The following is a 12,577-nucleotide window of genomic DNA, read 5'->3' on the forward strand; positions in this document are numbered from 1 at the left end:
TTGACTTATCAACGATATGATATGTAGAATTTTAATATATTATGTTACAGAATATTAATAATTTATATTATATAATAAATTGGGAAAATATCGTGACTAGTATATATATTTCTTTGTGTGTAAATAATTATTGCACCAAAAACCTCAACCAACTCCATTTTTCCTTCCTGCATAAATCAACTAAATGCATTAAATTCTCTTCATATCCTCCACTAAACCCTCCCCCCACCCGCACCCCCACCCCCCTATATATATATATGTATATATATCCCGGGAGAAGAATATTCAACTTCCACACACACTATAAATTTACGGGCAAGGCTGAGCCACCTCTTTCTGATGGCAGAGCCGCCGTGCGACACTGCTGAATATACCGGTGCTTCAACTCCTATTCAAAACAAAATCGGAAAAAACAAAAGCAAGAACCCTTTTGAGAATGATGAAAAGAAATGCAAGAAAAGAGAAGGAACTAGCAGCGGGACCAAGCATCCAATTTACAGGGGTGTGAGAATGCGAAGCTGGGGGAAATGGGTTTCGGAAATCCGGCAGCCGCGTAAGAAGTCGCGGATTTGGCTCGGAACTTACCCAACGGCGGAAATGGCGGCAAGAGCACATGACGTTGCGGCGTTGAGCATAAAGGGGAATTCGGCTGTTCTCAACTTCCCTGAGATCAGCGAGTTTCTTCCTCGACCAGCTTCACAATCTCCGATGGATGTGCTGTTGGAATTATTTTGTGGGCTCACATAATTTAATTAATTGTACATGGACAAGCTATCTAATAAAGGACCCAATAAAGTGATCTAATTAATTATGGGTTTCCAAAGTATTAAATAAATTGGTATGGTCCACCTTATGTGTAGAAGCCCGGCCCAATTAGGTCTTCTATGATGGGTTGAAGACTGCTAAGGCTATAAATAAGGTTATGGTCCCCAAGGCACAGAGAATATAACACAGAATACATACGGCACACGTATTTTAGATCTCTCTCCTTCTCCCCATCAAAGGCAAGAATAAGGTGGTCGATTCTCTGTTACCTTGGAAGATCCATAACTCTGACGCTAGATCAATCAATGGATTCTGGTACGTATTTAATGTTATTTATATTTTCTGATAATTCGACATGAATTCCTGGCGTGTTGTGATATATGGATTTAATCACATGATTTATAGATTTAATATTTTATTAAATCTCCAACAAGTGGTATCAGAGCCACGTCAATGTTGAATTATGAGAATTTTTGTTTATTGATGGATCGAAGCAGAAAAGTATGTTTTATTCTCAGATCTGAGATGATTTTCTTGTCTGTAAATTTTTGGATTCAGATCTCTTTTTTTTAAATTTTTCTGAATTTGGATCTGAATAAATTCATGTTATTTGGATCTAGTATTTTCGAATTTTACACCCAAAATTCAGATTTATTTTCGTTTTAAAAAAAAAAAAAAAAAAAAAAAAAAAAAAAAATCGAAATCCGATTTTCTTTTTTTTCGTATGGGTCGCCGGATGTCGGCAAATCGGCCGTTCTCCGGCACATTTTCGGCGGTGAATCCTTAGGCGTTTTGTTCTTCACACTTTTTCGCTCCATAACCCTCCATCAATTAGCCGTAAAAGCCTCTGTACCGATCGAATTTGGATGATATTTCTTCATGATGCGCGAGTCCATGCGAATTTTTTTTCCTGGCCATATTCCGGCCGATTTCCGGCCTGATTTTGATCGGATTCTGTTCTAACGTGGTCGCCACCTTATGGGTCGTCTTTTCCCGGCAGTTGGTCGGAGTTCAGGCGGCGGCCGCGGCGGCTAGCGGCGTTTTTTACTGTTGAAATTAGGGTTTCGAATTTGGGGATAATTTTGGTTGAATTTAAGGCTTTGTTTGGTTTCTAATTTCGAACCAGATTTTGAAATCCCGAATTTTGACAATTTTTAAATTTTGACTTCCGCAATTCTGATTTGTGAAATTAAATTAGACCATTTCAAAATTTAATTGCATGAAATAAAATTAAAATGTAATTATTCGTTATTTTATCGTATTTGTTTATTTTGATAAAATATTTGTGGATGAATAATTATGAGGTGTAAATATTTTATTTCTTGCAAATTTGGTCTTCATGTTTTATTTGGCCCAATCAAAGTTAAATTAATATCTTGTATCTCAAATTTGGTTAAATTTAAATTTCATGTTAATAAAGTGATTTTTTGAGATATGTAGATATTGTTCAAGTCCAAAAATAAATTGTGTTTTAATTTATGCGAAAAATAGTCGGCCCAAAGGAAGACTATTTTTTGGCCAAATTCCATACACAATAGATGATTTTAAAGTGTATCTAGATCTATGCGGAAAATAATCGGCCCAAAGGAAGATTATTTTCTGGCCAGATTTTAGATTCAATATATATTTTTCAAGTGCATTTATATCTATGCGAAAAATAGCCGGCCCAAAGGAAGACTATTTTTTTGCCAGATTGCAGACATAATAAGTGACAAAAAAAAAAAAAAAATGTGTTTATATCTATGCAGAAAATAATCGGTCCAAAGGAAGGTTATTTTTTGGCCAGATTATAAGCACATAATTATGTGATCTTAAAGCGTGTCAAAACTATGCAGAAATTAATCGGCCCAAAGGAAGATTATTTTCTTGCCAGATTGTAGACACATTATATGATATTAAATTGTGTTATATTTATGCGGAAAATGATCGGCCCAAAGGAAGGTCATTTTCTGGCCAAATTTTAGCACAATATGTGGTAATAAATATGTGATAATTTCGGATTTATCCATGCATGCAATTGTCGGTCCAAAGAAAGGCATATTGTTGGGCGGATTTATTATCAATATTTAATAACCATGATGATAGAGTGCATCATTTACAAATTGTTATTTTTCTTCAAAGATTAAATATCAATGTTGTGCAAGGCATCTATTTTTTATGGGCCCACCACCATCTGCATGCATATATATTTGTGATTTATTTAATTTAAATATATGCATGAACTATATTTTATTGTGAGTTTTTTGTTCTACTTTGTTATAGCATCTTCTATATCTGCCAATCTGAACAACATTCCAGTACTTAATGGCTCAAACTTCAAGAAATGGAAAGAGCATGTTATGATAGTGCTCGGCTGCATGGATTTGGACTATGCGCTAAGGGAAGATCGTCCCGCACTTTTGACCAGTTCAGGAACTGCTGATCAAAAGGGTTCTTTGGAAAAGTGGGAGCGATCAAATCGCATGAGTCTGATGATTATGAAACATTCCATTCCAGATACTATAAGGGGTGCAATTCCTGAAGAAAATGATGCTAAAAAGTTCCTTACTCAAATAGCAGATCGTTTCACTGCAAACGAAAAGGTCGAGACAAGTACAATTTTGAATAAACTTGTCTCAATGCGGTACAAAGAGAAAGGGAACATAAGGGAGTACATAATGGAAATGTCAAATCTTGTGACTCGACTAAAAGCATTCAAGTTGGAATTGTCGGAAGACATAGTCGTGCATTTAGTCTTGATCTCTCTGCCTGCACAATTTAATCAATTCAAAATAAGTTATAATACCCAGAAGGAAAAGTGGACTTTGAATGAGCTTATTGCGCAGTGCGTTCAGGAGGAGGAGAGATTGAAACAAGATGTGATTGAAAGTGCTCACTTGACATCTAACTATCAAGGTAATTGCATCAATAAGAAAAGGAAATGGAGCAATAAGGAAGGAAACTCTGGGACTTCACATCATATGGAGCAACAGAAACAAGATAAAGTGATCACTTGTTTCTTTTGCAAAAGGACTGATGGGCATGTGAAGAAAGATTGTCCCAAATACGCCAATTGGCGTGCAAAGAAAGGGTTGCCTAAGGAGCCGGTTGCCAACTGATGTTGAAAGATACATTTTATGGAAAATAACAATAAAACTGTTGGTTTCTTTTTTTTAAAAGCTTTATTTAGGAACTGAGATTTTTATTTTCTGGTATTTGAATTTGCAAAAACAAAATTTGATTTTAGTATCATGTTTAGACAAATCAAGTTTTTCCTTTATTCATGTGGTATTTTCAATTTTTCGAAATTCAAATATGTTTGGTATGAGTTCCTTGATTGATAAGCTTGATAAAATGAATATCAATATTTTAAATGATATTGACATTATGCATACATGAAAATTTGAAATTAAATGCAAATTAATTTCGTATGTTGACTTTAGTGGGAGTGAGTATATTGGAAAGTCAACATTGAGAAGAATATATTGATGTTTATATGTACATATGTGCTGGTATAAATTTTATCATGTGGTAATCTCATTCAGATTTATAGAGAATATTGTTTAGATATTGTGAACATCATTAGAATGTTGGGCAGACATTTAAGAAACCCGATATTTGATTATTAATCGGGTTATGCGGTACATAAAGTGAACTGAGGATTTTATGCTCACACATCGGAAATCTGACATTTGGAAATAGTTGGATATTTGGACTCCGAATAAAGTTGCGGGATTTTATCACCGGTAATGATCATTGGTCTAAGAAACCATTGAGGATCAATTGTGATAATAAAGCCGCTATATTATATTTAAAGAACAACTGAAACTTGTCAAAGTCAAAAGATATTGACATGAAGTTTCTAGTTGGAAGGAAATAATTCAGAGTGATTGTGTGTCAATTGAGCATGTTATTGCAAACTCTATAATTGCGGATGCGTTTGTCATGGGTTGGCCACCCAAGATTTTTGGGCATGTGACACACATTGGTGTTGTCCATATAGTTGATATGCATGTACAGTGGGAGTTTGTATTCGGTTTAAGCATTGGCTCATTTGACATGATTTGAGTTTCTGTACAGACTAAGGTTTATTTGAATTACTCTGAAATAAAGTGATGATTTTCATTGCGGTTTAGCATTTGGTTGAAAGTCTGTTATTTGCCTCTTTGAGTCATTATGAGGACCAGTTGGAAATGCAGGTTTTATTCTGGGATCACATTTATGTATTTCCATGCTACACATCCATACTTGATCTATGTTATTGATTATGCTAATATTGTGATCATTGATGGGTCTAGTGATTTTAAATGTAGCGATGACTGCTTTGGTTCAATATTGGTATAATTGATAGACCAGATTGTTAAGGAATATTTTGGTTCAGATAGCAAGAGCTCAATCCAGTTTTTGCATGTACAATATCCGGATAACTTATGTGGCCCAAGTGGGAGATTGTTGGAATTATTTTGTGGGCTCACATAATTTAATTAATTGTACATGGACAAGCTATCTAATAAAGGACCCAATAAAGTGATCTAATTAATTATGGGTTTCCAAAGTATTAAATAAATTGGTATGGTCCACCTTATGTGTAGAAGCCCGGCCCAATTAGGTCTTCTATGATGGGTTGAAGACTGCTAAGGCTATAAATAAGGTTATGGTCCCCAAGGCACAGAGAATATAACACAGAATACATACGGCACACGTATTTTAGATCTCTCTCCTTCTCCCCATCAAAGGCAAGAATAAGGTGGTCGATTCTCTGTTACCTTGGAAGATCCATAACTCTGACGCTAGATCAATCAATGGATTCTGGTACGTATTTAATGTTATTTATATTTTCTGATAATTCGACATGAATTCCTGGCGTGTTGTGATATATGGATTTAATCACATGATTTATAGATTTAATATTTTATTAAATCTCCAACATGTGCAAGAGGCGGCGGCTAAAGCTGCGGCGATGGAGGTGCTCAGCCCGTTGTGTTCTACTTCGGATGCCAATGCTGAAGGGTCTGATGAATTGGGGGAGTTAATCGAGCTGCCGAGCTTGGAGGGGAGTTACGAGTTCCCGGTGGTTGACTCGGCGGAGGATTGGCTGCATCGGCCGTGGTGGGCGTTGGATGAGTACTGCTCTGAGTATTTCTACGATCAAATGGAAGATGGACAGAGTGCTATCCTTAATTCCATGCAGCTTTGAGAAACTGAAAATTAGGTGTGCCTTTTGCTTGAATGCTTGTACTTTGAATTTAATTACTCAATCACTTTTATTGTACATAAAATTATTTTGTACTTTTTTTTACCTTTCATTGAATAATTTTACGTGCGTGCTTTAATTCATCGAATATACACTCAATAATATTTTTTTACATATTAATTTAATTTCAAATTATATTTATTGTACCGTACATCGTTTACTAAATATCAAATTATATATTATTTCTTAAAAAAAATTAAATTTGTTGAATGAAACTCTATTAATATATATGATCGTATCTTCATCTAACTAAATAATCTCTTGATTTTTAAATTAATTTATCCATTTTTCCGTGCATAATTATATATTATATATAATCAGGCATATATTTTACATGCTTAACATTAAATAAAATAAGATTTAAAATAATATTTTTTAATTTAACTTCACGATTTTCCCCGAAAATGTACATTCAAGATCACAAAAGTAATTTTGTTAGCTGTTTTCTCTTAATAAGTTTGAAATACAAAAACTTGTGTGAAACGGTCTCACGGGTTGTATTTGTGAGACGGATCTCTTATTTGGGTCATCCATGAAAAAATATTACTTTTTATGCTAAGAGTATTACTTTTTATTGTGAATATGGGTATGGTTAACTCATTTACAGATTAAGATCCGTGAGACGGTCTCACATGAGACCCACTCTGAATGAAAGGAAGAGAGAGCTAGAAATGGTATTGCATCTTCGGCAACATTCTTATTGCTATGGCTTTTCTTGGCATTAAATATAGGTTGAGCTTTTCCTTTTTACTTTTTCACAAAGAAAGGGCGAAGGAGATTTCTTTTACATGGGATGGGATTGATTTTTTTGGCACGAATGGAGCGGATCGAACCAACGTGACAAAATAGGAGTTAAATCGTTCTCTGTTAAGCATCATTTTAGCTCGTCAGATAAGATTATGATGAATGTATGATATTATGGATAAAAATTGACAGTTTATAATGACTTACAATATATTTCTATAGCTACTTAGATTAATCATTTTAGTTAAACGAGAACAGATACAAAATAGCTGTAGAAGCTTATTGTGCAGTCAACTAATGTCTCTGTCTTTGGAATTAAACAATGTGTTAACGCGATCCAAATCCATTTTAAATAATTTCGGAATAAGATGTCTCTGGAAACCATGAACCAATTGAGTCTCTATGCAGAGAATTCATCGATACATCGATATGAAAGAGTACCAAACAATTGTGACAATGATATATCACATTATATATTAGTTATTGTGCAAATTATATAATTTCATAATTAATGTCAATTTATTTAACTCAAATTGATATCATATCGAAATTTCAATATATGAAATAAGGATGTGATAACCATTTGGACTACTACGAGACCTTTCTTGAAAATCATGATTATGACATATTGTCTTGGATACTTTTACGTTGTGGAATTATTATTGTTTTGTTTGCTTTCTTTTTCTTGTCTCCTTTTTTGAGCCACCGTGAAATTAAATGCCAGTATAGTGGAAGCACTGGAGAAATTGCGTGCTTAAACAACACTAGGGAAATTAATCATATGTAACAATTTATTTTTGAGTGGGTCTTATGTGAGACCGTCTCATGGATCTTAATCTGTGAGACGAGTCAACCTTACTCATATTCACAATAAAAAATAATATTCTTAACATAAAAAGTAATATTTTTTTATGGATGACCCAAATAAGAGATCCGTCTCACAAATACGACCCGTGAGACCGTCTCACACAAATTTTTGCCTTTATTTTTTACACGAAAATTTTTATTCTTTTCACCACATAATCCGTCATATTTTTGTACCTATACATATATATATATATATATATATATATATATATATATATATATATATATATATATATATGAATGAATTGGTACTTGACAGATTTTTTTTGCTGGTGATGCCCTCAATATTTGACCGTGCTCGAGTCCTATGCCCGGCCGATCATCTCTCATCTCCTTGAGAACCTTGGCCGAGCCCAGGGTAATGCTCGGCTAGCTGGGTAGTGCTCGGCTATCTCGGCCGAGCCCTGTGCTCGGCCGAGCTAGTGCTCGGCTATATCGGCCGAGCCCTGTGCTCGGCCGAGCTAATGCTCGGCTATCTCGGCCGAGCCCTGGTGCTCGGCCGAGCTAGTGCTCGGCCGAGCTCGGGGTTGTGCTCGGCCTAGCCCGGGATAGTGCTCGGCCGAGCCCCGGTGGCCGAGCCAAACCATTGGTATCATGTCCAATTAATCCGGAGCGAGCTCTTGTCAAACACAGATGCTTATATTACGAATCTCAAGCCCATGTAATCTGCCTATATCTTAATAACTTTGTCAAAAATAAAAGGCGTAAATGAGCCTTGAATGTGCCAGAATCTCGCCGTGTGATTAGAGACGACAAGGGATCAGGCCGGCATTTCGCCATGTGATTAGAGGTGGCGAGAGATCCGGCCCTAACTTGCAGTGATTGGAGAAGAGTTTAATTTTATAAAGAAATTTACCTAAAATAGACTTCGGCTCAATATGGTAAGAAGTCTCCTCAGCCACTATTAATATCGGGTACATTTTCATGGTGAAGGGCATTCAGGATATAAGACTTTCTTGAGAATTATTTCAGAGGGTATTCTCCCATTCCTTTTTCTAAAGACACAAAAACCCAATCGAAAAATCGGAGTGATCATGCCGGAAAAATTCTCGGCACCTTCCAATACCTACTAGTCTCATACAAGCCGGTAGTGTTCCCTCCGCCCCAGTCCAAACATTGTTGATCTAAAGTTCAAGCTCACCAGACCGAACCCAGGAAAGATTTGGTATCATCAGCTGGTTATTGAAGTAGAAAAAGTTTTGTTCCCAAATAATTACATTAAAATAGTGATATTTCAGTATCACCAGTTAAATTATTGTACGTTCATTGGGACACCTTGGATGGGGGCGCGTTTATTGTATAGGTATGGCTAATAAATAAATAAAAAAAATTGGGTCCACTCTTATTGATATTAAATAATAAATACCTTATATACAAACAATTCGATTTCATACACATGGTGCATATATATATATATATATATATATATATATATATATATATATATATATATATATATATGTGTGTGTGTGTGTGTGTGTGTGTGTGTGTGTATGTGTGTATGTATGTGTGTTATATATCTACCGTGTACATTTATGTTAGCATCAATGAGATGTTACTCATATATTGAATAAGATGAAACATAAAAATATTGTACATCCAACAAATGAATGATATATCATCGATGCTTACATAAATGTATGTATTAGACAAAAGAAAAATCAAAGTGCACAATGATAAAATGAGGGATTGATTCCAAATTTTATACTCAACTCACAGGTCATTTCTTGATAATATCTCAATTTGGAGAATAGAATCCGTGCATGTTTCGACGGGATTAATATCTTCATCTTATGTTCAAGACATCTAATTATTGGAGTACTATTTTTTCGCATTCAAGACGCAGCAAAATTTTAAAAAATTGTTTGATGTTCAAAGCATTCTTAGGCATCGTAAGATTTAAATAAACATTCATAAAGTGTTTAGTTTAATTAATCTTTTCGTATATAACGTCAGCTTAACTATTCCGGGTTTTAAGCGGATATAATGCTTCTTGTAAATCTCTGTGAACGGATCTATTCATTTTTTCGATCATCTAATCATGTCTACGATTACAGACTAGATTCCTTGCATGGATTGCATTAGAAATCTAAACGAAATTCACGTCGAGATTAGATCGCCAGAATGAATTTTAGAAATTCGACGGTGTTATGGCGGTATATATATATATATATATATATATATATATATATATATATATATATATAATAAAAATAACTATTATTTAATTTCTTAATTAACTATTAATTGATCAATTTTATACTCCTCTAGAACATTCCATTAGAATCTTGTGCATGGTAGTCTATACAACTATAATTATTATTTAATTAGTAAATTCTAAATTTGCTAAATAAATAATCATGTACTCATTATTGCATAGACCGACGATCGGACATCGTCGATGTATCGAGGGTACAAATTTCGTTCATATAATGAAAATTGAAAATCTCGAAAGACAAATTTTTCCACTGATCCGTTTTTAGCAACTACCATTTTCGTGAACTCTTTCACTAAAACAAGCTGTTCCATTCTTCTCACATAATTTACAATTAAGCTAACTTTCACATTTTCAATTACATGTAATCAAATTATAAACTCCTTTTATAACCATCTGTTTGATCGATGCTTACATAATGTGTGTATTAGATAAAAGAAAAATCAAAGTGTACAATGATAAAATGAGGGATTGATTCCTAATTTTATACTCAACACACGTGTCATTTTATGATGGAGAATAGAATCTGTGCATGTTTCGGCGAGATTATTATCTTCATCTTCTGTTCAAGACATCTAACTATTGGAGTATCATTTTTCTGCATTCAAGACGCACCAGAATTTTAAAAAATTTGTTTGGCATTCAAAACATTCTTAGGCATCCTATGATTTAAATAAACATTAATAGGATATTTAGTTTAATTAATTTTTGCGTATATAACGTTGGCTTAACTATTCCGGGTTTTAAGCGGATATAGTGATGTTTTTAAATCCCTATGAACGGATCTCTTCATTTCTTCGATCATCTAATCATGACTACGATTAGAGACCAGATTCCTCGTATGGATTGCACTAGAGATCTAAACGAAATTCACGTCGAAATTAGATCGTCGGAATTTCAGAAATTCGACGGTGTATATATATATATATATATATATATATATATATATGTGATCAATATTAATTTTCTTGATTAACTATTAATTAATTGATCAATTATATACTCCTCTATAATATTCCATTAGAATCTTGTACATAGTAGTCATACAACTAAATTATTATTTAATTAGTAGATTCTAAATTTGTTAAACAAATAATCATGAACTCATTATAGCATCGATCGACAATCGGAAAGTCCCGATGTATCGAGAGTACAAATCTCGTTCATATAATGAAAATTGAAAAATCTTGAAAGAAATTGTTTTCTACTAATCCGTTTTTGGCAACTACCAGTTTCGTGAACTTTTTCACTAAAATAGACAGTTCAATTCTTCTCATATAATTTACAATCAAGCTAAATTTCACATATTCAATTAAATGTAATCAAATTATAAACTCCTTTTATAAGTCATCTGTTTGATTTTCATCAAACTATAGTCATCAAATTTAAATCCTTGAACCTGACTATCTCAAAGGGAATACTGAATCCATTACTTGTGTGTCTCAGTGTTTTAGGGATACAACTAGCAGTGATTTCAAAACTTCATGTGATTTAAAATAAATTTTATTCAGATTTGTGCTTACCCTAATTAGCATCATTCTTTTAATCAACCATTTGATCAAGAACGTCAACTCAAGTCTGATTGCACCCATCAGATCATGGTAAAAGCGTCTAGTAATATCAGCCCATGATCCTCTGGGTATTGCTGATGGTGCTTGCAAAAATCTTAAGTTATGATTAGAGTACAGTACGGTCTCTTCAACTCATATATCTCGATCGAATCTACAACCATTGCTATATCTAGAGTCATAAATTAATTTAATAATGACGTGATATATCTTTAAGTAATAATAGTAGCACGATATATGCAACTGAGAAATGTCTTTACAAAATCCACATGTCTTACTCTGACCAAAGATTCCTTGTACTATTAACTCATCAGATCACATAGGATATCTTCATCCGTAGATGATGGGTGAATCATCGACTACAATCCATTTGCTCCGGCATATTCTGAAATTACACCCAACCTCATCACTTGATGACCCTAAATGGAGTCGGTAAACGAGTTCAAGTTCAGTTCTAGTACGCAGAGCCTCCATGTTGTCTCGGATCAAATGTCTAATGATGTACAATCATAACCACATAATTTTTCACTCGATAAGTGATAATTTGAAAAGTTGAGGGAGGATTATTCAGTATATCATCAAATGATTACTTGTATGTATGAACGAACATCTCCGTACCATCACCAATGAAACATTATGTCACATCACATATGTTAGTCTCAGACTCAAGTGATATTTATCCTTATTTAAAACAGCTAAATTTGACTAAGAACTTGTTTAGAATATATATATATATATATATATATATATATATATATATATATATATATATATATATATATATATATATATATATATAGAAGGATAATAACTACCCAGTGATACCAAAGACTACCCAGTGATACTTAGGGGGATAATTGAACACCAATAGAAATATTCATAAACAATAATAATAAAAGCAATTAATAAAAAGAAAATGCAATAACAATAAATAAAGTAGGCGGTTTAACCAGTCATATAATATTTATAATAATATATATATATATATGCGGAATTTAAAGACAGGAATTTAAATACAAGAATTTAAATGCAAGAATTTAAAGATCTTTAAAGATTTGAGGTTCCTCCAGTTTCTGATTGCATATAATCTTTAAAGGATTATATGTAGAGCATACTTTTGCAAAGAACACCACAAAATCTTCAAGATATATATATATATATAATATATATAGGTATTTATATATA

At 33.5% G+C, this 12,577-nt stretch overlaps 1 protein-coding gene across 1 annotated transcript; it reads left to right on the forward strand.

Annotated features, from left to right (window-relative positions):
* The first annotated feature begins 265 nt into the window (after positions 1–265).
* Positions 266–6,081, forward strand: LOC140841125 (dehydration-responsive element-binding protein 3-like). The gene is made up of 2 exons (XM_073208330.1): positions 266–712; positions 5,673–6,081. Exons 1-2 carry the CDS (start codon positions 340–342, stop codon positions 5,939–5,941), a joined length of 642 nt encoding a protein of 213 aa, XP_073064431.1. The 5' UTR covers positions 266–339; the 3' UTR covers positions 5,942–6,081.
* The last annotated feature ends 6,496 nt before the right edge of the window (positions 6,082–12,577 follow it).

This window comes from Primulina eburnea, chromosome 9 (genome assembly GCF_022965805.1).
Source record: "Primulina eburnea isolate SZY01 chromosome 9, ASM2296580v1, whole genome shotgun sequence".
Taxonomy (NCBI): Eukaryota; Viridiplantae; Streptophyta; class Magnoliopsida; order Lamiales; family Gesneriaceae; genus Primulina; species Primulina eburnea.